This window comes from Megascapheus bottae, chromosome 18 (genome assembly GCF_031878675.1).
Source record: "Megascapheus bottae isolate mThoBot1 chromosome 18, mThoBot2.hap1, whole genome shotgun sequence".
Lineage (NCBI taxonomy): Eukaryota > Metazoa > Chordata > Mammalia > Rodentia > Geomyidae > Megascapheus > Megascapheus bottae.
In genome coordinates, this window is record NC_143526.1 from 27,103,941 (window position 1) to 27,131,640 (window position 27,700).

Genomic DNA, 27,700 nt, shown 5'->3' on the forward strand with positions numbered 1-27,700 from the left:
TATACCAATGCCAGATGTTATAGACCATGCCTGTAATGCTAGCTGAGGCAGGAGGATTATGGGTTTGGGGCTAGCCTGAACTACATAAGACCCTGTCTCAAAAAAGGGAGGGAAGGAGCTGGGCACGGTGACTCACACCTGTAATCCTAGCTACTCAGGAGGCTGAGATCTGAGAATCACGGTTCAAAGCCATCCTGGGCACTAAAGACCGTGAGACTTTTATCTCCAATTAACCCCTAGAAAACTGAAGTGGTGCTGTGCTCCAGGGTAAGGCGGTAGCCTTGAGCTGAAGAGCTCAGGGACAGCACCCCAGCCCTGCATTCAAACCCCATGACTGACAGACAATAATAATAATAATAATAATAATAATAATAATAGGAGGGAATGGTGTACTGTATATCTGTATTTTCTTGAATGGGTGCAGAGCATTTCAGGAGCCACAAATAAAAAAGAAAAAACTGGAAACAATGGTGCTTATCTTATTTGGAGGGAAATAGGCTGAGTAGGAAAACATTTCCTGTCAATCCTTTTAAAGTATCTTGACCTTTTTTTTGTTTTTGCATCTTGTGAATGTTTTCTCTGTTAAAAGGAGAATAAGGTACTGTTTAGAACCCCATATGGAACCATCTTGAAGGTATAGTTGCCAAAAAAAAAAAAAGTTAAAGTGCAAAAGAATGTGTATAGCACACTTTGCGTGGAGAGAGCCGATTTCATTGCTTATGCTTTTGATCCTTTGGATTTTGTACTTCCCTATGTAAAAAGAAATACTGCTTAAAATTAGTGGTGGGAAGGAGGGGAGAAGGCATCTTCACAAGACCCATCCCGACAGCCTATGAGTGAACTCTGCCAACAATCCTCCTTTCCTCAGCAAGTTTTCCAGTAGCTTCTCCCTCAGAGAAGTCAAACAGCACAGAGGAGCTGAGACTTGCTCCAGTCCCTCCTCCCCCTTCTCTCCTCCCTGCCTCGCCCCCTGCCCGCAATCTCCCACAACACCCCTGATCCTCCTCGCTTCTTTCCTGAGGGAACTTGGGGAACCTGGAAACATGGCCTCCTAGGCGGCTTATAGCTTATCACTGGGCTCAGAGCCACCTGCCCAGGGCTCCTCCCCAACCCGCAGTTACAAGGCTGACTCCAGCCCACCTCCCCAGCAGCTCCAGGCCTCCTCCCCAAGCCTGTACCTGTCAATAATAACTGGGTCTGAGGGTGTCTCATTCCGGTTGCCACAGCTCTTCCGGTCACAGCACCGACTGAAGGAAAGATAAGAAGGGAGTGGGGAGGTAAAGAAAGACACTGCTAGTGTGAAGGTGGCTAGGGCAGTCTGAGTGAGAGTGTAGTTATCCTGTCTTTGAGTGAGGAATGCCTGGGCACAAGGGCTCACTCCCAGGGGTCTTGGGGGACAAAGGCAGGGAGGGTCCTGGCAGACTTTGTCAGCTTCCACTTGGGGCTGAGACTGTCCTCAGGAAAGGGCAGATCACCTGCAGAGTCTCTCACTGTTATGGAAACACTGTCTACTTATAGAAAAGAGCTCAAATTATAAGCATGCAGCTCTTGAATAACAAAGTATCCTGCCCTGCCCGCGTCTTCAGCACACCACATGACCACCACCCCAGGAGCCCCTCAGGCCCAGCCTCTCTCCCCAAAGGTGGCTACCATTCCAACCACAGGTTTTTTTTGTTTGTTTTGTTTTTGCCAGTCCTGGGCTTCAGCTCACAGCCTGAGTACTGTCCTTGGACTTTCTCAAGGCTAGAGCTCTACCACTTGAGCTTCAGCACCACTTCTGGCTTTTTTTTTTTTCTTATGTATGTGGTGCCAAGGAATCGAACCCAGGTCTTGGTGCAAGCTAGGCAAGCACTCTACCACTAGGCCAAACTCCTGGCCCCCAACCACAGGTTTTTAAACACCAGTCCCCACCTATCAGCAGCTGCCCCTGGGAACTTTTGTTGTGTGACTGGCCAGGTACCTGAAACTCTTGTAGGAAAAGGCAAGCTTGGGGCCATGGAGAAGAGGGAAGGAGGACCCCCCTCCCAGCCCTCCAGAGAGCTACCCTCAGGTGCCCTCCTCCCTGCAGCTCTGAGCTAATGGGAAGGGGGAGGGGCTTCTGTCTGCCTGGCTCTGGTCCTCCTTCCACCCCACCCCTCCAGTGAACCCTTCCCCTGAGCTTTATTATAGTTAAGCTTCCAGTAACCACAGGAGGCTTGTCTTACAAAAACACATAAACAGGCCAGGCTAATGGGGCCTCAAGGAGCCTCTCCTCCATCAGCTCTGTGCCCAGGGACTTCACTCTTTCCTCACTCCTCCTCTCCCCAGTCTTCTCTGGGGAGCAGGGGCAGGCTGGGTGGAGGCTTCAGCCACATCTTCACAAAGCAGTCCATCATCTCACCTGCACATGATCTCGTGGGTGAGCAGCACTCGGCACATTTCAGGGTTCTTGTCCTGTCCCTCGTAGATGATGGCCTGGGGGAGGGAAACATGCTCAGGTGGAGAGGTGGAGATGGCACACCGAGGTGCACCTGTGTGCTTACACTGGCATCTCCATCCCAGACAGAGGGGAGGCCCTGCCCCCAGAGACGACCATGCCCTCTGCCCTACTCTGGGGGAGCCCAGGAGTGCAAAGCAGGAGTTTGGAGCCTGATTGCCTAGAAAGAGGAGAACTCCCTTCCCCCAAACCAGGACCACTGCCTAGGTGGCAACAGTGGCAGGAGGTCTCAGTTGGTTTGTCTGCAAGTAGCTCTTTCAAGGCTTGGGGCCTGCAGGGAACTCATACCATTAGGATGGAGGCCAGAGGAGCTGATGTGCTTCTCTCCCCACCGGGTATCATTCTCTTCCTTGCCCTAGCATCCCCTGTGCTGGTCCTAGTGAGACTCTGTCATAACTGTATGTCCAAACAAACCCAAGGGCCACACAGCCCTGTCTTCCTGCCTCCCCATTACCTCCCAGCCCAGGCCTGTCACCTCCTTGGACTGTGGGATTCCCTTCTCCCCAGTCTCCCAGCCCCAGCTCTGCCCTGAGCAAAGAATGAGCTTTCAAAATTGGCTCCACTGGGACTCCTGATTTTCTTCCTCCATTTGTGGAATCTTTTTCTCTCTGGGCTTCTTTCACACCGTTCCACACTAATGCTTCTGCTTGTCCTACCTTCCTTTCCACAGTGACCATGGGCTTTCTGGACACCAACTGTTTCTTCCTCTGCAATGGAATTGGATGGAGGCTGCTAGAAGCCCTTGTCTGGTCAGCAATACTCAAGTTGCTGCCTTATATTCCAAGACCGCTGATCACGCTCATTTAGACTCCACACCTTCCTGATTAGCTTGTGTCATGTTTCTGCAAAGCTGGAGACCTGGACAGGCCTTATACAATCCTTCAGAGTTAATGGAGGTTTCAGTTTCCCCAAGCTATTTATGCTGGCTTTTGTGCCTGCTTTCTGTGACCGCCACATCAGCCAGGTGCTCAGAGTCTACAATGATAGCTCCTGAGGCAGCATCCAGAGCCCTCTATTGAATCTATGTGTCTCCCCTGCTGTGGTTTGTGTTGGTGACAGAAGGCCTTCCCTTGAGAATTGTTCTCAGGGGATGGGAGCTTCCTCTTCTGTACACACTCCCCTTAGTAGTGACCCCCGCTAATGACTGACTCATTCAGGGTGTAAAAGCCTGCTTCACTGGCCCACTCTGGTGCCTTCTCCCTAAGGGTCAGGCTGGAAGTCTACTTTAGACCACCTGTTTACTAAGCATTTTCCTGCCCAGCTCACCTGTCTCTTCTTACTCCTAAAGAGCTCGAGCTCCTATTGCTCCAATAAACTACCTGCACCTGAATTCCTATCACAGGCTGAAGCGAGGAAGGAAATATGGAAATGAGGAAATATGACCTATACTAGTGTCTTTCACAAATACTGTCTTTTTTTAAACACTCGTAGGCAAGAGCAAAAACCTACTGCCAAAGATTGGAAAAGCTAGGCTAGGAGGGTAGAGAGGCACAGAGGTGAGAGGATAGAGGTGAGGCTCTTCACTGGGGTCCACAGGATATGTTTTGGAAGAAGGCAAGGTGGGCCTGAGCTTCCTCTGGGCTGGCTCACCTGCTTGGACATGGAGTCAATGAGACGCACATAGAGGTCTTGTTCTGTCCGAAGTCCTGGGGTGGGAAGATGGAGAAATCTTGCTGTCAGGGCAGCACATGGGGTTTCAAGGTGATCAGTCCACTCCCAACCCTACCCCAGCCCTACGATGGGCATCCTGTGTGTCACAGCAGCAGCCAGATATCTTCTGGGTCTAGATCAAGGAAGGGCACCAGTCTCCACTTACCATTGTTATACACCAGCCGCAAGCGGTAATGGATTCCATTGTTTGTCTTTTCAGTCCCAGGCTCCTGTAGAGACAAGACAGGATGCTCAAGTGTCCAGAGACACTCCAACCTCCTTCACCCATACCCCTCCATTCATTCATGATCTATCCACTTAGGCCCCAGTGTATGTGGGGTGGGGGTGGGGGGAATCCCTGAACCCTCCCACCCTCCTCCCAGGGCTGGTCCCAGGGGAGCCCACGAGCCTCTCACACGGTCCTTTTCCACAAAGTCGATGAAGGCTGTGCGTTCCACCTCCACGGGCTGCCCCTGCCGGTCATACATGGCCAGCACAAAGTGGAAGAAGTTGGATTTCCTGAGGTTGGAGGGGGGCTGCTTCTCAAAGTGTGCTCGTGCCAGGCCCACACCACTGCAGGAAGAAAGGAGCTGGAAGACCACTGGCAGGATCTTTTCCTGAGAAAGACCCCGGAACTTCTGGCCAGCTAGCTGAGTTAGCCAGGACTGGGCTCCAACATGCCAAGAGTGTGGGCCAAAATAAAAAAAAAAAAAAAATCAAATTGGATGGGCTTTTCATCCTGACCAAGACCACCTCAGTTATGGAAAGAACCTTTCAGCACTGAGGTCATCCCAGCCTGCCCTTTGGGAACAAGTGGCACGGCAGATGCTGTATGAAGGTGTCCTGCCAGGCTCCACCGCCACCTCCTCGGATCCCCCATTTTGAAATGTCAGTTGTCAAAATTAAGTTATAAACTAATCCATCTTACTGACCAGAGGCACCTGAGATTACCTCTTATGGGTTATTGGACACCTGGATGGTTCTGGAATACATTACCCACTGAATGTCAGCTCATGGCTGAGGCTTCGTGACATTTTCTGGGAAGTGATGATGTCTATCAAGTTATCAGAGACATCAAACTGGCTCCAGGCTGTAAGTCTGCCTGAGCTGAACCCTGGGCTATGGCTGATTGTGTGGAACAGCCTCCCCAAGTATAGAGAATTTGCCTCCAACTTTGAGAAAGACAAGCATGGTTCCCTTACCAGGAGGGCTTTTGAGTCTGGCCCAGGGCTTTCTTCATCAGAAACCATGCATAGAACCAAGACCAGGACAAATACTGAAGAACAAGGCTCCGTTTATCAGGTCTCTACTGAACTGCAGTAGTGGGCCATTCCTGGACACACACACCACAAATTGGACCAGAGTTAAATGCATTGAAGGGGAGGAAATCCACAGAGAAAAAGCCAGAACACGGACAAAGTAGCAGACGCCTTCCCTTTCTCCCCATGAAAGATGTCACCAGGTTAGGAACAAACAAAGCAAAACAGAAACAACCAGCCAGAGGCCTGTGGCTCATGCCTGTGATCCATGTTACTCAAAAGACTAAGATCTAAGTATCACAGTTGGAAGCCATCCCAGGCAGGAAAGTCTGTGGGACTCATCTCCAATTAACCACCAAAAAGTCAGAAATGGAAGTGTGACTCAAGTGGTAGAGTACTAGCCTTGAGAGGAAAAAGCTAAGGGACAACATTCAGGACTTAAGTTCAAGTCCCAGTACAGGCTTACACACACACACACACACACACACACACACACACACACACACACTATAAAGAAGAAAAAGTATTTTGTGGGAAATGAGGGGCACTCCATTGTGGAAATGGCTGTCAAATTCATTGCTACTTCACATATTTGCTCTATATCATTTATTATTTATTTTCCTTCATATAATTTAAAAGCAATGTATTCTTTGCCTTGGCTTCATGCTAAGCTGTAGTATCTGCAGTGTCACCAATCTGAGTGACTTACAATGTTTGTCCCTCCCTGGGAACTGCAGGGGCTGCTGAAATACTGACTTAGGAGGCTGAAGTGAGGGGTCTACTCACAATCTAGGTAAGGAGGAGAGGCCACCAGCAGCACCCTTCCCCACTAAAGGGTCCCCCATCCCCACCCACCCCCAGGCTACAGTCTTTTCAAGTAGAGGCCTTGACCACCCCTCCACTCCCTTCCCTAACCAGCTGAGAGGCTGGGAAGTCCAAAGAGGGCTTTTGAACACAGCAGGTCCCTGATTACTGTTGATGAATATGCTAATGAGGCACCAACCCTGAGCCCCTCCCTCTTTCTCCCAGAGCCAGCTTAGCTTGAACTTTACCAGGAACTGGTTCCAGGACTACCTTAGTAGCAGGAAAGGCCAGAGAGGGGTGCCCTTGTAGAGCAATCCCAGATCACCTACACCCTTTATTTTGTCTTTCTGAAGAGCCTGGGAGGTTTTCAATTAGTGGGAAGGAAAGTTGAGAGAGAGAGGCCTTAGCACAAGAGGGAGGATGCTGAGAAAACAAAATCCCCTGGACCACTCAGCCTATTCTTCTACCCAGATTTCCTTGCAGTGCCCAGGCCAAATTCTAAGCTGATACAGAGTAAATCAGTGGTGTGGGCCTGAGATTCTTTTCCCACCCTGCCCCACTCCCTTGGCAAATGTCAGGCAGGACCCCAAGATTCTGGCTATAGAGTTCCTGCCAGCCTGCTGAGAACCAGATCCGGGAACTCTAGCCGAACTCTGAAGGCAAACTCCCTTTGCTGGGCCTCCTATGCGAGGAGGTTGAGAGGAGGGGAAGCCGAGCACGGTGGCTCATGCCAACTATGGTGGCTCAAGCTACTCAGGAGGCTGACATCTGAGGATTCCCAGTTCAAAGTTAGCCCAGGCACAAAAGTCAGTGAGACTCTTTTTTATTTTCTTTTTTAGTGTGTGGGTGGGGGGTGAGATGGGGCTTGAACTCTGGCCAGGGTACTGTTTCTGAGCTCTACAGCTCAAGGCTACTGCCTTACCCCTGGGCCTGGATGCTGTCCCTGAGCTCTTCTGCTCAAGGTTACCTTGAGCCACAGCCTCACTTCCCATTTTCCAGTGATTAATTGGAGATAAGAGTCTCTGGGCTGGCCGGGAGTTTGGCCTAGTGGTTAAAGTGCTTGCCTAGCATGCATGAAGACCCAGGTTCGATTCCTCGGTACCACATACATAGATAAAAAGCCAGAAGTGGTGCTGAGGCTCAAGTGGTAGAGCTCTAGCCTTGAGAAAGTCCAAGGACAGTGCTCAGGCCCTGAGCTCAAGCCCAGGACTGGCAAAAAAAAAAAAAAAGAGTCTCTGGGCTTTGTAGGCTTTGTGTTGCCTGGCCGGCTAAAGTCTGTGACACTCTTATCTCCAATTAACCACCAGAAAACTGGAAGTGGCACTGTGGCTCAAGGAGTAGGGCAGTACCCTTGAGCTAGAGAGCTCAGGGACAGCACCCAGGCCCAGAGTTCAAGCCCAACAACTGACCAAAAGAAAAAAAAATAGTGGAGTAAATTGGTTTTCTTGGGGTCTGTGGACAGGTATCTGGTGCTCTGGGGGGGGGGGGAGGGTGGGAACACAGACAAGGGCTGTACCATCTCACATGCCCTACTGGCTACCTCCACATCTCCGCATTCTCTGAGACAGCCCAGAGCATCATCTGCTCCTCTCTCCTACCCTGTACTGCTCGGGGGATCTGAGATAATCACTCTCCTGGACTCGGGTATCCATAGGGAAGCAATGTCTAGTTTACCTCACCAGGACAGGCTCATTATTATGGCCAAGCACAAGATTAATGATGGCCCCTTTGGAGCAGGCCTGTGTGCAGAATGGCCAAGACCTCCTCTGGGCACACAGGCTGCTCCTTGCTCCAGGCTTGGGAACATCTCCTGTTTATCTGATTCAAAGCCTTGTTGGACTTGTAAGATCAAAATCTTTAGGGATTTTGCTCTAATGACATTCTAGTATTTCCTGTGGACAGAGAGACACCAGGAACACCTAAGGGAGAGGAAGCAAGGGAAAATAGGCAAACTGGACAGTGCCTTCCTTCTCTGATTGCCCCAAGGTTCCTGCATTGCCGACTATAGTAGGTGATGTCAACACCTGTTGAACAGAACTTTCAGCCCCAAAGGGAGGAGGAGGGAGAAGAGATTTTTTTTTTCTTTCTTCTCTTTTTTCCTTTGGGAGCAGCTGGTGCTCTAGTAATGAGAAGACAAAACAAGAAAGGACAGAAATAAAAGAGATACACTCAAATGATCCAGGAGATGTTCAGAGGTCTGAGTCCTGATGGGCATATTATGAGCACAGGTGTGTGGGAATACAGGTGAGAGGTGAGGTGCTGTCTGCTCCCAGACTAGCTTAGAGAAAAGGCTGTGGATAAAGGCCAATGTTTTTGGTTCTGTAGTATCCAAGGCAGAACTATCCAAGACCATCACTGGGATATGGAATGTGTGTGTGTGTGTGTTGTGTGTGTGTGTGGGCGTGTGTGTATCTCCAAGATGTCTAGTAATATATATTCTGGAAGGAAAGCCAGCTGAGCAGAAAAGTCGGTGAGACTCTTATCACCAACAAACCAGCAAAAAGCTGGAAGTGGAGGTATGGTTCCAATGGTAGAATACTAATCATAGGCAAAAAAGAAAGAAAGAAAGAAAGAAAGAAAGAAGGAAAGAAAGAAAGAAGACCAAGAGGCCCTGAGTTTGAGCTCCAGTTCTGGCACTAAACAAACAAATAAATAAATGAAGGCTAGAGAGGGAAGGAAGAACAGAGCTAGCCTCCTACCCTTACAAGTTGGAGAATGAGTATTTCATTTGGATTCCCCTAGAAGAAGACCCTGAGACAAAGATTCAAATATCAACAGTTTATTTGGGCAGTGATTCCAGAAAACAGCGATTAGTGAAGACAAAGAGGGAACCTATCCAGAGCTCCCAAGGGGCAAATAGTGCTCAATTCCCGGAGAGCCGGAGCGATACAGAATGAGCACCTCACCTGAGAGGCAGGTGAGGACTCAGGAGTGTCCGACTCACAACGCCAGTCTGTCCCCATCAGCTTTAGTTTCTATGGTGGCTATTTCTCCAGTACTTCCAGCTCCCCAGACTTTTGACAGCCAGAGAGTATGTGGACAGAGCAAGCTGTGGCCTCCTCAACAAGTCCTCCAGCAATGGCTAGCAGACTCTACTATAGGTCCTGGGAGGACATGGATTGGGTACCAAATACCAGCCACCCCTGGGCCGGGGCTATGAGGAAGCCAGCCAAGCTACAGTCCCAAGGGTCTGAGTGCAGCTTGGCAGATCCAAGTTGTAACAAATGTGAATGAGCACTGGTCCACCCAGCACACACATTGCTGGAGCCCATAATTCACAGACATTTCATTCACTTAGCATCATTAGGAAACAAAGTGCACCACATAAGCGCCTTTTTAAAAAGATAAATGCAGCTGAGTGACAAAAACAGCCACATTAACCACTTTTGTAAGCCTCCAAAATTGAATTACACATTTCCTTACTTTCTTTATAAGATTGATTTAGACACAATGCTCAAAATGCTTTCTTCTCAACTCTAGAGGGTGTTGGGGAGTGTAGAGGGGGTGCATACGTACCACAAAACCCAGACTTGGGAGGGGAAAAGATTCACTTTTATATTATTTCTACTATGCCCCACTTGCCCCTCTCCCACTTCCTGTCCCCAGAATAACCAGGAATCTATGACACCAGAAAAGACCTTTTCCCACATATACTTTTTTTTTTTTGTTTGGCAAGTCCTGAGCTTGATCTCAGGGCCTGATCATTAGCCTTGGACTTTCTCAAGGCTAGAGCTCTACCACTTGAGCCATAGCACCACTTCCAGATTTTTTCTACGTATGTGGTACCGAGGAATCAAACCCAGGTCTTCATGCATGCTAGGCAAGCACTCTACCACTAGACTAAATTCCCGGCCTGACATGTACATTTTTGTTAGCAGGAAACATGCCTTGTATCAAGCACAGATGTGCCCAGGCTTCCTGAGCACTGTGCTGGGAGTCCAGGGTCAGTGGACCCTAAGGCTCACCATGTAGACTGTCTACTTCAGAGACACAGGGATGCAAATGGGGACTACAGTGTCTGGCTGTCATTGTTGGCACTGCCCCACAGGTCCCTGGAGATGATCCAGAGCTCTTTTCCTGGTAATCTGACCCTGCCACGGCTCTCTAGCACAGTCTCCCTTGCATCTCTGTTCTTGAGTCCTATGCCACACAAATCCTTAATCACATGCTTGCTAGAGATAAAAGCAATTTAATAGCAGCCATGCCATCCTCTCACCTCTTCCTGAAGCCATCTCCCAAATTTTTCTTCACACCACATCCTTTTCTCCACCCCTATGCCTGGGCTTAAACTCAGGCTCTTGAAATAGTTCCAACTGCTTGCCTAGCTTTTCTACTACTTGAGCCGTGCCTTCAGCCAGGCTTTTTGCTACTTCTTTTGAAATGGGGGCTTATAGACATCTCTGCTTAGGCTGGCTTCCAACTGCAACTCTGCTTCTTGAGTAGCTAGATATGAGCCAGCTTCCCATCAAATTTTTTTTTTTAATTGGTTGTGGAACTTGAACTCTGGGCCTGGCCCTTGTGCTTGAGCTCTTCAGCTCAAGGATACTGCCCTACCACTGAAGCCATGGCGTCACTTCTGGTTTTCTAGTGGTTAATTGGAGATAAGAGTCTCACAGACTTTTGTGCCTGGGCTGGCTTTGAGCCACAATCCTCAGATCTCAGCCACCTGAGTAGCTAAGATTACAGGGGTGAGCCAACGTACCCGGTTTACCACCAAATCTCAACTCTAATTGATAAGCCTAATTCTGAGAAGTGCTCTAAACCACCTTGATGTGTGGGATGCTTAGGTGATGGCACAAGTCACTGCTAAAACCGTCAGCGATGGAAAGACCATCCCCCTACCTCCACTAGGAAGCAAAAGGAGAGGGGAAAAACACTTCCTATACCTCATCCCAGGTCTCAGTTTTCCCCAAAGTCTCTCTATCCTAAATCTAGCTTCTCTCCCTGAAACTCTGGTATGGCTTCATAAGTCCCCTGTATCTTTCCTCAACATCCTCCCTCCCTCTAAGCATCCTATTTGTTCCCACACTGCTCACTGTAGGAATTCTCTGGGTCCCTAAGGCTGTTCAGGATCATCATACTAGAACTAGCATTTCTGCCCCCAGCCACCATCTATTGGCTTGGTCCTGCTTAGTCCCTCATATGCCCAGCAAGAGTCCAGCTGTGTCACAGACTACAGAAGATCAAATTAGTAGCACACCCATTTCAATCATGTAGGTAAACAGGGGAGAAGGGCCAGGTACAGTGGCTCATACCTATAATCCTAGCTACTCAGGAGGCTGACATCTGAGGATCAAGGTTCAAAGCCAGCCTGGGCACAAAAGAACCTGAGACTCTTTTTTTTTTTTTTTTTTTTTTTTTTTTTGCCAGTCCTGGGCTTGAGCACAGGGCCTGAGCACTGTCCTTGGACTTTCTCAAGGCTAGAGCTCTACCACTTGAGCCTCAGCACCACTTCCGGCTTTTTTCTATGTATGTGGTACCGAGGAATCGAACCCGGGTCTTCATGCATGCTAGGCAAGCACTTTAACCACTAGGCCAAACTCCCGGCCCTGAACCTGAGACTCTTATCTCCAATTAACCTCTAGAAAACAGGAAGTGGGGTTTGGCTCAAGGGTAGGTGGTAGCCTTGAGCTGAAGAGCTCAGGGACAGCGCCCAGGCTGAGCTCAAGCCCTGTGACCAAAAAAAAAAAAAAAAAGAGGGGAGAAGGGCCAGGTGGCTAGAGGCAGCGGCACAGCACCTATATGTGGAAAGTTCTAGTGAAAGAGGAGGATTGGGGCACAGAGGCTTCAGGTACCCTGTTTCGACTTCCCAGTATCTGCCCCAGGCTCAGTGGCTCAGGTCTTGTAGGATATAGGATAGGAAAGAGAAGGAGGATTACTAGCTTGGTATTGTCTCCCTCATTTCTACCTACTGACTGCCTAACCACCTCCCATTTCTCTTCTGCCTACCCTCTTACCCACCCACAGGCTGGGCTGCCAGGTCCCAGGCTGAGGAACAACTGGCTATCAATTATTAAAGCAAACAAAAGCATTTCCTAGCAGGGAGGCTGGCCTGTGGCTGCTTACAGGAAAGGCAGCCCCAGCTGGCTTCCCTCTCCCAGGCCCTGCTTGTGTGCTGTGACCAGCTCATGGGAAAAGGCTGGCCAGGGTTCTCCAGGGGTCCCCTGCAGAGAAAGACTGACCTGAGCCTGCAAGAGTTCTCCCCAGCTTGGGAAGCACTTTAGGAAAAGACAGCTGCTCCTGTGCTGAGGCCTTAGCAGCACTTGGGACTGCAAGGGAGTCTGGGGAGTGGGTTGGGACTGCACCTAAGGGTCTTAGAGATAAAGTTCGATTGATTCAGGGAAGGAGCAGTCGGAGCAGTGACTAGGGATCCTCGTGCAGATTTTGCTGGTAGGGAGACCCTGGTAGGGAAGATAGAAGCCCTCACCACCAGCCTTCCTTTCATGGGTGGACAGGGAGAAGATCCCTCTTCACTTCTTGCTCAGAACCTTTCTTCCTCTTGGCAGAGTCCTCCCACCCCCAGTTTTACCAATCCTTTTCCTCATCACTTGGTTAAGTTGCAGAAATGGAGAGAGATGGCCGCTTTGGTGCCTGATTCCTGTGCTTACCAAGGTAGAGATGGGGAACCATCTCTGCCTGAGTGTGTCCTATGTGCCACAGACAAGGGATGAATGGACTACTATCTGTACCCTGGAGGAAGATGGGAGCGAGCAGAGGGCAGCAGAGCCTCCCTGTGGTAAGCATTCTCAGGCAGTACTGGGCAGGCTGGAAGGCACAGACAGAGAGAGCAGGTGCTATGGTGGGGCAGGGGATCTTGAAGGTGCTGAGACTGTTCAGTGGACATGTGGGTACCAAAGGCAGGAGGACGGATTGAAGGTAGGACTTACTGGAAGTCCTGCTGATACTCTTACACCAAATGCCAGGTCTACAGAAGCTGAGAAAGAAGGTTGGCATCAGACTGTGATGAGTGTTGACTGGTGACTGTTCAGGAAGAAGTGGGACAGATAGAGACTACCGACTCTGCTTATGGTAAACATCCTTAGGCAGCTAAGCACAGTTTCTTGAGGTAGGATGGGAGAACACAGAGAGAGCAGAGGCTTGGGGGTCACATTCATTTTAATCAGGGCAGAGATATGATGGGAGAACAGTACTTTGGAAATGTGGCTTTTATTCATAGTGCATGGAAGATGGTTCAGGGGGAGGGGTGAGAAGCTGGAGTGGGAGCACCAGGCCAGGAAGCTGAGGTGGGACGACCAAAACACAGTCATCCTTCCAGCCATGAGGGAAGAGGCACCAAGACTGGATCTAGGACACAGAAACCTTTAACCAGGTGGCCATGGGATGAGGGCAAGGGAGGCATCAAAGACAACTCTGCTCCAAGGAGAAAAGGAGAGTAAAGCCAGGGAGGGACTGAAGAGGGAGGTGGTGGTAGGACAGAAATGCTCCTTTTGCTGTTTGGGAATGGGAAGACTAGATGAGCAGCTAAAGGAGAAAGATTTGAATGGGAGAGGTGACAGTGTGGGGAAACATGAGGAGCAATCATTAGCTTATCTCTCAGGAAGCCAGGGTGATAAATGATCAAACATGTGGCAGCTCCCAATCTGGGGGGGGGGCGGAGGGAGAAGAAGAGAAGGAGAGAGAGGGAGAGAGGGAGAGAGAGGGACAGAGAGGGACAGAGAGAGAGAGAGGGAGAGAGGAGAGAGAGAGAGAGGGAGAGAGGAGAGAGGAGAGAGAGAGAGAGAGAGAGAGAGAGAGAGAGAGAGAGAGAGAGAGAGAGAGAGAGAGAGAGAGAGAGGTATCCTGGACGTGGACACAAACAGTCCTAGCCTGAAGAAATCTCCCTATTAAAATTGTGGGACCCCTGGGAGTTCCAGTGAGGAGGCTCTGGATCCTCAACCCAGACCCTACAGACAACATTGTTAGTGTGGAGTCCTAGATGGGGGAGGGGGCCACAGCCTCATGCTTCCTGCACCCCAGCCAGGCCACAGTGCACCACCTCTCTAACACTCTCATCCAACCTGCTGACTGTGGGTAGACACAGACGGGAAGGACAGAGAGAAAGGGGGAACATTCAACCTCAGAGACACCACCACAACTCCCCACAACCATCTCAAGTTACAGAAAAAGTCAGAATCAACAGGAAAACAGGGACTACGCACAGCCTGGTAAACACAACATAGGAAAAAGCCAGCTAATGGGAAGCAAAAGGGAAGGAGACACGTGAGAACACAGGCAATAGTTTGTGTAATATGGGTGGGATTTGGTTTTCCACAGTCCAGTTTTTCTGGAATACAGTTAGATCACTCTAAAACTTATGGCAATTGGTGCATCTGAGACCCTTTCTTGCCCAGAAGAACTCAGCTCCAGACAGTCCCCGTGCTCCCTGCCCCCAAGGGCCAGGAAAGGTCAGATTTGCAGAAACACAGCTTCAGTGGCACATGAAGGATTGGAGTGTCTGTTACTGGATGAGGGTGGGGAGCACTATGAGTGGTATCTCTGGACAGGACTGGGTAGGCAGACTGTGCCAAACCTGATTTACCCTGATAGCTCCCTATGAATCCTTTCAGGCTGCTGGATAGCAGTGGCGCAGACTTTCCGGAAGCCCAGTGCCTACCCTGCCCCAGCCGAGTCAACCCCTCCCTAAAAACAGCCGCACTGAAATTCCCCATGGTGTCTAACCTCCCCGTGTTCAAGGCTAGGTTATAAAAACCTCCAGGTCCCAGGAGCAATAGGGGCTAAGTCAATTAACCTTTAAAGTTCCCATCCAAAGCTTCACCTAGGTCCCACCTAAACTCTGAAGAAGGGGGGAAAAAGTGTGTGTGGGGGGGGGAGCCAGAGGAGATGGGCGTGGGTGCTGAGGTCCCCAAGGGTTCCCTACCGAAAAGACACCTGTCAGAGAGGTGGAGCCCTAGCCCATTCCCAACCCGTCAATCAGTCCAGCCACGCCGACTGTCCACTGCCTCTTTGCACTCTTCATCCCCCAGCTGTATCTCTGGACCTGCGTGGGAAAGGAGGGGCGTGGGAAAGGAGGAAGGGGGCAGGGTTTCTTGCCTTTCTTGGCAGAAAGCCGTGGAATTAGATAAGCTGAGGCATCGGTACTGCCCAGGAAGGAGGGGTTGGACGTTCCTAGACGGCTGGTAGCTGTGGGTCATGGCTCAGGGTCTGCAGACGGAGGGGATGCGTCCTCCTCCCAAACCCTGGACCGCAGTTGGAGACTGTCAGAAAATCAGAGCCGGGACAGCCGGGAGTGGAGGCAGAAGCCCCGCCCCGGTCCGCCCCAGATGCTCAGGAGACTTTAGGACAGAGGCGCTAGGGACAGGGGGAATTGGAGTGCTCGCCAGGATGGCACCCAGCTAGGGTTTCCTCTACCCTTCGTCCCAGCACCTCAGCAAAGCTGAGCAAAGGCTCTGAGCAGCTCGGGCAGGTCCGACCCGAGTTGGCGGGATCCCGTCGAGCGCTTACCTCTGCGCCGCGGTGCTGGAGTCCAGGATGCCGGCGCCCTGCATCCAGGAGCGCACAGAGCCCAGGCCGGCGGGCAGCAGCGGCTCCTCCTTCAGGTTCAGCCCGCCGCGGGGCAGAGCGTCCTGCGCAGGGAACATAAGGACGCGCAGTTGGTGGGCGCCCACACTGCCCAGGATCGGGTCCCGCCGAGGCTGTGGGTATCGCAGTTCGGCCGACCCGACGGCACCGGGCGCCCTCCGGGAGCGCAGCGAGGCGCGCGGTCGGGATAGCTCCGTGCGCGCTCGCCTCTGGGGCGCTCCCTCGGAGAAAGCGGGTCCGCGGGCGCCGGCGCTGTCCCCTCCCCTCCTGGGGCGCGGGGCGGGGAGATGGAGGGATTCCCCCGCGGCCTGAGCGCTGGCGGGCGGACTGCGTGCGGGGCGGGGAGGGCGGGGAACACAGCCCGCACCGGGTCCGCACGGAGGCGCCCCAGAGGCGCGCTCTGGCGGCTGCCCAGGGCCGTGGTCTTCGGAGTAAGGGGGGGGGGGGCGCGCTCCAACAGCCCCAGGAACTGCCGCGGGCGAGGCGGGGGCGCGGGGCTGCCCGCCCTTTCCCCCCTCGCCGCCCCCACCTCCTGCCCGCCCGCGGCGCCGGCGCGGGGCGCTGATTACCATCCGGGAGGCGGAGGCTGCGGGCGCGGAGCTCGGTGGCGGCGGCGGCGGCGACAGCGGTGGCAGCGGTGGCAAGAGCAGCAGCAGCCGAGCGTCCCGGGAAAAAGCAGGGGCAGCGCCAAGCCAGCAGACGCCGCCGCCCCCGCCGGCGCCCCGAGTGCCCCGGCGCCCCGGCCCTGCCGCAGCTCCGGGCGGCAGCACCTGGAGCAGCAGCAGCAGCAGCCCGGCCGACTCCCCACGGGGCCCGGTTCCCGCGCCGCCCCGCCGTGGCCGCCGCCGACCGCCGCTGCCCGGGGCCTGGCCGCGGGCCCGGGCCATCCCGCCGCCGCCGCCGCCGCCGCCGCCGCTCCCCGGGGAGCGGGAGCCGAAGGGAGGGAGCGCGGGCGGGAGGAGGGCTGTCGCGAGCGGGCGGGCCCAGGGGACGAGGGGCCGGGGGAGGCGGGGGCGGGGCGGCGCGGCCGGCCGAGGGGCGGCCAGGGACGTGACATCATCGGGGGAGGAGCGGCCGGGCTGGGGCCGCCGCGGCGGGGCGGACCCTGGCGAGTCGGTCGCCGGGGTTGGGATTGGGGGGGGAGGTAGGGGGTGTCTGCGGCCTGCTGGAGGCCGCGCGCGAGGATAAGAGGGTCCGGCGCGGGACCTGGAGGCCGGGCCCTGGATGATCGGGGGCTGCGCGGCCAGGGAGTCCGGCCGAGGCCGAGGGGCGCGTTACGCGGCGCCCAGGAATCTCTCCACGGCCTCCCCGTCGCCACCGGACGAAGCCTCAGCATCTTGGTGGCCCCATCTCCCGCCTCCAAGTGCACGCCGCTGTCTCCACGGCAGGACGCGCGCAGTCGCTGGACTTGCAGCTCCTTTTGACTCTTCCTAGCTCTGCTCTCGGCGTTCGCCTTCCTGTGGTCCTCTCCCCGCACGGCCCCCAGCAAGCCTGACCTCGGGTTAACCTTTGAGTCAAGTCTGTCTGCCTGCCTGTCGGTGTGTCTGTCTGTCTGTCCGTCTGTCAGCCTGTCTGTCTCCGTCTTTCTCTTTTCACACATGCACACAGAGCTCGGGGTTGAGAGCCCAGATGATCTCTTCTTTTTCAGTCCCACCTCCCCTTTCCCAATCTTATTCCTCTTTTCTTAGTTCCTGGCACAGAACTCATCTGGCCCATGACTGCAGCGCAGAGCCATTTCTGCCCCTCTCCCAACATTCTGGCCAGGGGTGTCTTTAGTAGGACTAAGTCCACTTTTCCCGCAGAACAGCACGGGGTGGCCTGCCTTGCTGCCACTGGCACCCCGAGACCCATATCCTCTTTGGGGATCTTACAAGGGTTCCGTTTGTCTTCTGTCTCGTGTTGACCTAGATGAAAGATCCCAAGGGGGCCCCTACCACCTCAGAAATCCTTCCTCCCGAACCTCCTTTCCAGGCATCTTGCCTTTTTATGCTTGATGCCTCACCTTTAGGGGGGTTGGCATGCCCATTCAGACGTCTCAGCTTTTACCCCTGGTGGGAGTGTTGATGGCGAGTCTCTCTCTGGGGTGAGGTCCTTCACAATGGCCAACCCTACCGTTTAGCTGACTCTTTCAACCTTGTTCCTCACAGCACTGCCTCTGGAGCCCAAGCACCGACTTGACCTGGGAGCTTGTGGGAAATGCAGACTGTTAGGCCCCACCCAGACTGTCACATCAGAACCTGCACTAGAACAAGATGCGAGGTGATTTTTGCACACATTACCTTTGAGAAGAAGGACTCTAGAGAACTCTCCGAAGCTGTTCCACACTTGCTAACTTATCTCCCTGGCCTTTACAGATAACTGTGGCTCCCTAGTTTCCAGTGGGTAGGTACCCTGATTCTTTCCTTGTAGAGAGGACAGAAGCAATCTTAGTGGAAACCTGCTGACTCCTATCTGTTTCTCCATCCCCTCCTGCATTCTCTCCCTCTGTCCTAGAGATGGATGTGAAAGCTCTTGCTCAACCCTTCTGAAATTGCCCCAACAGATCCTCTATTTGGGCTCTCTTCTTTTCTCATATTTCTCCAATTGTAAAAAGAATGTCCTCAGTTCCTTCTTCAGACTCTGCCCCCTCTTTTTTTCTGAGGAAGTTCACAGGAATACCCAAACTTTGCCAGCCCCAGCAAGCTACTCCAGAAGGCCTCAGGCTCTGGCTCCCTTCCAGCTCTGCTGTTGGCTTCTGTTCTCGGACTCCATGACCTCTCTTACAGTTCAGGCCTTCTGCCCAGCTCACTCTACCTCCTCCTCTAACACACCTGGGGAAATTATTCTGAACAGCAAGTCATGTTTTCTTCCTGTACCCTCTGAACACCCAGCCTCCAAACTAAGGCAGTTTGCTCCCTTCTCCCTTCTTCTCTTCAGAGAATCCACATTTCCCCTAGTTCTGGAGCTGGGGGGAATTGCTCTCCTAGCATGAGCCTCTGTCCTGTTTCTGTCAACTTGTCAGAACACTGAGGCTGGATGATGGGGTGGAAGAGAAACCTGCCTCCAGGGAGGGGCCCTGTCACAAGTGATCTGCCACTGAGCTATAGTGCTTCTGCTTGCTCTCCATAGGCCCATTCCTACATTTCTATATATCCCTAACCAACTCCTGATCTGCTGCCCATCTGGTTTGGGGCCAAGGAATCATCTCTGATACCTTTCTATCCATACGCACAGCCACTTGTTTGTGAGGTCTTAAGAACTCTCCCTTCCATGTCCTTTCCCTGCTCAAGGTCTATAGAGATTATCTGTTTTCTTTGGTTTAGGGAAGTAATTTGGGGGTGGGGGGATCATAGGGCTTGAACTTGGCCTGCGCTGTCCCTGAGCTCTTCAGCTCAAGGCTACTGCCCTACCCTTGAGCCAAGCCCCACTTCCCTTTTTTTAGAGGTTAATTGGAGATAAGAGTCTCAGGTCCTTTTGTGTCCAGGCTGGCTTTGAACCTTGATCCTCAGATCCCAGCTACCACGCCCAGCTCCTAATGGGGTTTTAAGTCAGGGCCCTATGCCTGAGCCTTGTGTCTGCCTCACGGAGAATATCCTTAATAGTGAAACTTCCCTTTCTATGGGCTATGAACAACTCTGTTGTCTCTTTCTATAGTCTCCAGCTGTGCAACCTTATGTATATTCTGTCTTCCTGCCACCTTTTAAAACCATCCCTAGAATAGTGCCATTGCTTGCTTAGGAACTGTTAAATGTTTTCTGTAGCTTCCCAAGTAGGTATTTAAGGACTCAGTTTAGGAACTGATCCAATTTCTCTCACTAGCCAACCTTCCTCCCTTCCCTTGCTATGCAAATTCTTGGATTGCCTAACATCAAGAGCTTAGCATTGTCCAAACTGAGTTCCCACAATCTCTGCTGTCCCTTCCAGCAGGAATGCTGTCACTTAGGTAACATTTTTTTTTGTTTTTTTTTTTTGTTTCGTTTTTTTCTGTCAGGAAACAATGTGGGGAGTCCCTGTGCCTTTTCATGGTGTTGTATCCTGGGTCTGGAAGTTTCTCTTCAAGATAGAGTTGAGGATTAAGTGCTCAGAATTAACCTGGAGTAGAATACCACTTTCCTGTTTAGGTGGCATGGGTTAGTTTTTGTTGTTGTTGGGTTTTTTTTTTTTTTTGGTTGGTCATGGGGCTTGAACTCAAGGCCTGGGTACAGTTTCTAAGCTTTTTGCTGAAGGCTAGTGCTCTACCACTTTGAGCCACAGGTCCATTTCTGGTTTTCTGGGTAATTGGAGATCAGAATCTCATGGAATTCCCTGCCTGGGTTGGCTTTGAACTGTGATCACCAGATCTCAGCCTCCAGAGTAGCTAGGACTACAGGTGTGAGCCACCAGTGCCCAGCTACCATGGGCAGGTTTTTATTCTTTTCTAACCAAAAAGAATAGAAAAGAGCCAACCAGGATGGTGTTTGAAAATTCTGACCCTGTAGTCCCAGAACTTCTGGGTTAGAGCTGCTGAACCAAGGAGCCAGCTAAGGAGACCAAATGAACAAATTCAGTTTCAGTCCTTGGAATCAGAGTTGAGTATGTAAACTTGGTGTCACTCTAGAGTGTCCTGAGATATCACAGAAGTAAAATAAATAAATACAATGGGTTAAACCCAGAAGGCTTCCTGCCTGTGAGGGGAGATGGGTGCATCTCAGGCCAAAGAATCAGCCTATGGGAAGACTGAATGAATGGGTTTACTGCCCTTGCCTTCAAGGTACTTGGAACTTCAAGGTACTTGGAACATTGTGTTGGTGCCCAACCTGACAAAATAAAAAACTTGAATTTGTTTCTGTAAGTCTAGGTCTTAAAATAATGTTTTTTCAAATGAAAAGAGGAAACTCTTCCCTTTATTTATTTATTTTTTTCCCATCCAAATGCCACTGCACACCATAGAAAACATCCAAAAGTTGTGTTTCAGGCTGCGGTTGTGTATTGTACTGTAGCGCCCCCTGGAGGCCTTCGAATATCAAGCACTTGGATCCACTTCCTGTTAAGTTTGCCCATGGGAATTTAAAAAAGTGAGAATACTGGAATTCAAGTATGCACTCATCATAGTTATTTTGTGTTCCAAGAAGAACACTATTGCAGAGGAATTTCCTGGAAGCTACAACCCATCTAGCAGCCTTCCTTTCTGTTGACTCTTGAAATTTTCAATCCCTTCAGGAAAATCCCTCACCACAACTGTTAATCATATCTGAGGATCCATCCCATTCCAGGCACCTAATGAGGAATATGAGGAAGTTGATTAATTGTGCAGATGAAATTCAGAAGGGTACGACAGATGTTGGGATGGAGAAGTGGCAGAGTATAGGTCAAGGGTCAAGAAGAGATATAAAATGTGAGAACGTGGCCATTATTAAGGACTGGCCTTGCCTATGTGAATTTCTTTGTTTTCATAGCACCTGAGCAGCATGACAAATTTTAGAACGGGTCAGTTTTCAGTTATGGCTGCTGCTTGACTGAGATGGAACAGCTGATCTTTCTTTTCAGGCTGTTGCACTAAACCTGTGGGCAAAAGGTGCTTTAACCACTAATCCTGCACCTGCTAGAATCTGAGATGACTCTTCACCAGGCTTCCATGGCCAAGAAAGCAATGCACCTGGTAGTTATAACTTCATCTTTTCTTCAGTATTTCACATCCAAACTAGTCATCTGGATGGGTCAGATAAGACAGGGCCAGGAGCTTTGTTAGAAAAATATATAAAGACTGTCAGGCACCAGTGGATTACACCTGTAATCCTAGCTGCTCAGGATGCTGAGATCTGAGGATCCCAGTTCAAAGTCAGCCAAGACATGAAAATCAGTGAGATTCTTATCTCCAATTAACCACCAGAAAACTGGAAGCCGTGCAGTGGTTCAAAGTCATAGAGCAGTGGCCTTGAGCTGAAGAACTCAGGCCCTGATTTCAAGCCCCCATAACTGACGATGAGAAAAAAAAATCATAATAACCCATTAAGATAATCCAGGCACTAAAGAAGCATTAGAATTAACTTCAGGACCCTAGGACTCCGTTAATCAGGCCAACACCTGGAGTTTGTACCAACCAAGCTGATGGGAGTTGCTGTTGGTTGGGCATGGGGAGAAGAGAATGATTCTCAGGAGTGGTCAGATATTGACTTTTGAGAATAGCTTTATATAATCCCTTCCACTCCTTCTGTTTTAATCATTACCCAGCAAGTGGCTGAGAGGAAGTGGGCTTTGATTGACATACGGTGTTGGCTTCTGCATCATGAACTTAGAATTCTTGATTTTGTGCTGATCTCATGATGGCGTGTGAGTTGCCATGTCTAGTTTGTCGATGGATCCTGGAAGTGATAGTGGTGATGTAGGCAGCCAGAGCTGGACCAGCAGCTCAATTTCATAAAAGAACCCTATCCTAGGAATCTCCTTCATATTTTCATACATGAATGCTGCTTCCACCCTATTCACATTCTCTGCCCACACTCATTTTCCCACTGGTGTTTGGGCCCCAGAGGGGATGTGTTTTACATTTCTATACACAGCAATTTCTGAGAAGAGTACAACAAAAAATTACCAGTAAAATGTTGAAAAGATGTTTTCTCTTAGAAATCAGAGGTGGAAAACAAGAGCCCAGCATGGTGATGTGGCATAAAATCACAGCACCCCAGGGTAAGAGTCAGGATGGTGAGTTCAGGCCAGTCTAGGCTAAATAGAAAGCAGTTTGGACAATATACTGAGAATAGTCTGAAAATAAACAACAAAAATGCTGGGGTTGGAGGTGTGGCTCAGTTGGTAGAGGGCCAGACAAGGAGAGAAGGTGTTAGTACTGAGTTTGGTCCTGGTCCTAGACCTGAAAAAAAAAGAAGGAAAAGAAAGAAAGAAAAAGAAGGAAAGAAAGAAGGAAGGAAGCAAGGAAAGAAAGAAAGAAAGAAAGAAGAGAAAGAGCCGGGCGCGGTGGCTCACACCTGTAATCCTAGCTTCTCAGGAGGCTGAGATCTGAGGATCAAGGTTCAGAGCCAGTCCCAGCACAAAAGGACTTGAGACTGTTCTCTCCAGTCAACCTCTACAAAAATGAGAAGTGGGGCTTGGCTCAAGGGTAGGGTGGTGGCCTTGAGCTGAAGAGCTCAGGGACAATGCCCAGGCCCACGGGTAGGACAGTAGCCTTGAGCTGAAGAGCTCAGGGGCAGTGCCCAGGCCGAATTCAAGCCACATGACCTACAAAAAAAAAAAGGAAAATTCCTTCAAGATCAATTAATTATTTGCCTTATCTTTTGGCAAATATTAGGTATAAGCAAGAATGTAGAGTTAACATGTAGTTAACTGGTACATTTAGATCAGATCTTTGGCTCTACACACTAACACCGAAATTGTACTTACAATTCTACTCATAATTTGCCATAAGCCCTCCCAAACAGTTCATTGGAATAGTAAGTCTTGACTCATTAATGGATAGCCAAGTCAATACAGTGGCTCTTGACTACAATTACTATTTTTTTTATTTTAATGTATAGAGGGGTTACAGTTATATTCGCCAGATAGAAGGTGCATTCTCACACATTGATATTCCTTCTCATGTTTTTGTCCCTCCCCCATGTTGTTTTCTCTCCCCCAGCCCCCTCCCCCCATCTTTTCCCCTCCTATTTCAAATAAACAAATATAATATAATATGTCAGGTAACAAAGTCAGATAGTGTAACAATATGAGATTAACCAAAGGGAAGATTAACAAGAGGAGAAAACATAGTACATTAAGAACAACATTATTTTTTGTTGTTGTTATTAGGACTGAAGTGTGAACCCAGGCCTTATGCTTGCTTCTCTGGAGCTCTACCACGTGAATCACACACCCTCCTCTTTTTGGTTTATTCTTCTTCAAATAGGGCCTCCTATTTGAGATCATAATCCTCCTAATTTATGTTTCCCGCATCTGTGAGATATTGGACACGTGACACCATCTTCAACTTTTATTGGTTTACATGAGTTTTTGCAAACTCACATCACTGCCTTCCAGATCTCAGTCTCCTGAGTAGCTAGAATTACAGATGTGAGTTACCAGTGTCCAGTACATACACATAAACAAAGGCCTGCGTGCTGTCCCTGAGCTTTTTTCGTCGTGAAGGCTAGTGCTTTGCCACTTACGCCACAGATCCACTTGCTGGATATTTTGGTGGTTAATTGAAAATTAGAGTTTCATGGGCTTTCCTGCCCAGGCTATCTTTGAACTGCAATCCTCAGACCTTAGCCTACTGAATATCATGTGCCACTGGTGCCTGGCTTGTTTTTGTTTGTTTTCTTCTTTATTCTTCTAATGGCACAGATAAGTATGGAATATTATAGAAGAGGAAATTTTGTCTTAAATTTTTGTCTATTAATCTACTGAAGCATAAGACAGACTGTTTTTCTTATTGAAATAATACTTAAAAAAACACGATGGTCTAGACACTAAGTGTATCAGTGGACCTCTTCTCACTGTCCAGAGAAGCACTGTTTATGATAGAAAAACAGAAACATGGAAACACAAAAATCTGTAATAGAAAATATATGGTCACATATTCACACAATAAAACACTCCAGAGGTTGACCCAGGACAATCGTGAGTTCAGTGTGAACCTGAAATACACAGCAAGACCTGGCCTAAAAAAGACAAAGAAAATCCCACAATCGAAATTTCATGTAGGGCACCACTGGGGTTTGAACTCAGTGCTTTGCACTTGTCAGGCACTGAGGGCTTAATATCCCTGCCCTACTTCTTTTGTTTGTGTGTGTGTGTGTGGGGGGGGGTTGTGGGGCTTGACAGCAGCCTGAGCTCTTCAGCTCAAGGCTAAAGCCCTACCCTGTTGCCAAGCCCCACTTCCCATTTTCTAGAGGTTAACTAGAGATAAGAGTCTCAGGTCCTTTTGTGCTGAGGCTGGCTCTGAACTTGATCCTCAGATCTCAGTCTCCTTAGTAGCTAGGATTACAGGCCTGAGCCACCGTGCCCATGCTGGCTTTTAATCCCTTTTTAAAATTTAGTTATGGGGGTGTGGGGGGGGAGGGAAATGGGTACCAAGACATGTGAAAAGGTATCAATGTATGTGAATTAATGCACCTTCTATCATGTAACCCTTTTACTAATTACAATAAAAAATAAATTAAAAAAATAAAATTTAGTTATGTTTTCAATAGGGTATGTTACACTTTTTGCCTTAGCTAGCTCTGGGCCACCGTCCTTCCGTGTCTCCTGAGGAACTGGGATTACAGACATGCACCATCATGCTCAGCCAATTGGCATTTCTGAGACTTTTATTTTTTTGCCAGTCCTGGGCTGGGGCTCAGGGCCTGAGCCTGCCTGATCCTTGGGTTTTCTCAAGGTTAAAGCTCTACCACTTGAGCCTCAGCACCACTTCAGGCTTTTTTCCATGTATGTGGTACCAAGCAATCAAACCTGGGTCTTTGTGCATGCTAAGCAAGCACTCTACCACTAGGCCAAACTCCTGACCACTAATTGGCATTTCTGATAAAAGGAAGTACATGTTGTTGGGAATGTTCGTTTTCTAGGTGTGAATGCAAGAGTGAGAACAGTAAGCAGTTACAAATGGACTATGAACTGAGGATGAGGACATCAGATTGCATGTGAAGGTCAGCAGAGCAGAATTGAGAGCCTGGGTCTCTGGTAGCATCATCATGCAACAAAAGCCAGTCTCAGTTAATTCCTTCCCTTCAGAAATAAGAAGGCAGAAAGCAACAGTGCCTATATGCTGAAACACAAACTCTGTATACAGAAATGTGGCTGATAACAGCTTTAGACATTGCCACATCTAGCAAAGCAATGACTGTAATAAATTAACACCAATTTAAGAAAAGACCAATAAATTTAATAAATTCACATTATATTGTACAGTGCTGCAGAACAAAAGAATAGGCCTGTTTACTATCTAAGACATGGTATGGTGTCTTAGATCTCTAAGATATCTAATTAATAGTGTCGAGGGAAAAATGTAAATCACAGAACGAAGTATAGTGAATATGAATTCATATACCGAAGCATACACCCATAACAATACTTTATGTATTGCATATACAAATACATATACACCAAATGCATATACAATATACGAATACATATACAAAATACATATACACCAATATGCATATACAACAAAAACAATACTATATGTATTGCATAACATTTGCATGTCCAAGTGTGCACAGGAAAAAGCTTTTGAAGGAGACAACAATCTCTGAGGACAGGGCAAAGGCTTTGGAGACCATGGATGAAGTGGTAAGAAAGTCTACTTTATTCACAATCTTATTTTTGTCAGGGTTGGGACTTCAACTCTGGGCCTGGAAGTTGTCCCTGAGCCGTTCAGCTCAAGGCTACTGCCCTACCCCTTGAGCCACATTGCTACTTCCAGTTTTCTGGTGGTTAATTGGAGATAAGAGTCTCTCAGACTTTAGTGCCCCGGCTGGCTTTGAACCTTGATCCACCACACCCAGCTATCTACAATCTTTAAAAAAAAATAATTACAACCTTTCTTTTTTCTTTTTTTTTTTTTGCCAGTCCTGGGCTTCAGCTCAGGGCCTGAGCACTGTCCTTGGACTTTCTCAAGGCTAGAGCTCTACCACCTGAGCCTCAGCACCACTTCTGGCTTTTTTCTATATATGTGGTACCGAGGAATCGAACCTGGGTCATTGTGCATGCTAGGCAAGTACTCTACCACTAGGCCAAACTCCCAGTCCAAAAATAATTACAACCTTTCTAATAAAAAAAATACTAATAGCCGGGGTGTGGCGGCTCACACCTGTAGCCCTAGCTACTCAGGAGACTGAAGTCTGAGGATTGTAATGGTTCAAAACCAGCTTCAATAGGAAAGTCTATTTGACACTCTTAACTCCAATTAACCACCAAAAAAACCCAAAAAACAAAAAAACAAAAACAAAACTGAAAGTGGAACTGTGGCTCAAGTATAGTGTTAGCTTTGAGTACCAAAAACTCAGAGACAGCATTCTGGCACTGAGTTCAAGTCCCTTTTTCTCTGAAGGGTCCAGTCTGGTCTATGTCATGCAATCCAAAGTAGGGCTAGTAAGTCTTATTTCAAATAGGAAAATTTTTAGATGTTATGCTACAGATCAGGCTGAGGTCACATCTTGTTAGATTCCTTATTCTTCTCACTTCTGCTCATGCTCCTGTCTCCTGAGAACAGGGTCAATAAGTCACTTGCATAACAACCTATCTTGGGTTTTGCTTCTAGGCAACCTGACCTAAGACATCACTATTGTTTACAACTCCATTTTCCCTGGCATGCAGACAGTTTCCTGTAATCCTGTTTATCTTTTAATCACAAATTCTCTCCCACAGAAGAATCTCAGTCTTCAAGAAATTATCATGTTGAGCTGGGAATTTGGCCTAGTGGTAAGAGTGCTTGCCTAGCATGCATGAAGACCTGGGTTCAATTATTCAGCACCCCACATGCATAGAAAAAGCCAGAAGTTCGGGCTGGGAGTTTGGCCTAGTGGTTAAAGTGCTTGCCTAACATGCATGAAGACCCGGGTTCGATTCCTCGGTACCACATATAGAAAAAAAAGCCAGAAGTGGTGCTGATGCTCAAGTGGTAGAGCTCTAGCCTTGAGAAAGTCCAAAGACAGTGCTCAGGCCCTGAGCTCAAGCCCAGGACTGGCAAAAAAAAAAAAAAAAAAAAAAAAAAAAAAAGAAAAAGCCAGAAGTGGTGCTGTGGCTCAAGTGGTAGAGTGCTAGCCTTGAGAAAGCCCAAGGACAATGCTCAGGCCCTGAGCTCAAGCCACAGGACTGGCAAATATATATCATGTTATATTACCCATTTGGTAGATAAACACCCATAAGCCCAATGAATTCCGAATTCATTGCATGATATGGACCTGTTTGGAAAGCCATTGAACTCAGGGCCTGAGCACTGACCTTGAACATTTTTTTTTTTTTGCCAGTCCTGGGCTTGAGCTCAGGGCCTGAGCACTGTCCTTGGACTTTCTCAAGGCTAGAG

The 27,700-nt window shown here is 49.3% G+C and overlaps 1 protein-coding gene across 1 annotated transcript in view; it reads right to left on the reverse strand.

Annotated features, from left to right (window-relative positions):
- The window catches only part of Ebf4 (EBF transcription factor 4), a 43,512-nt gene extending 27,724 nt beyond the window's left edge, over positions 1-15,788 (reverse strand). The window contains exons 1-6 of the mRNA XM_090352801.1: positions 15,652-15,788; positions 4,543-4,699; positions 4,293-4,356; positions 4,067-4,122; positions 2,381-2,454; positions 1,179-1,247 (exon numbers count right to left, since the gene is read on the reverse strand). Coding sequence (XP_090208927.1) covers positions 1,179-1,247; positions 2,381-2,454; positions 4,067-4,122; positions 4,293-4,356; positions 4,543-4,699; positions 15,652-15,788 — 557 coding nt within the window. The remainder of the gene's footprint in view (positions 1-1,178; positions 1,248-2,380; positions 2,455-4,066; positions 4,123-4,292; positions 4,357-4,542; positions 4,700-15,651) is intronic.
- Positions 15,789-27,700: the final 11,912 nt, after the last annotated feature.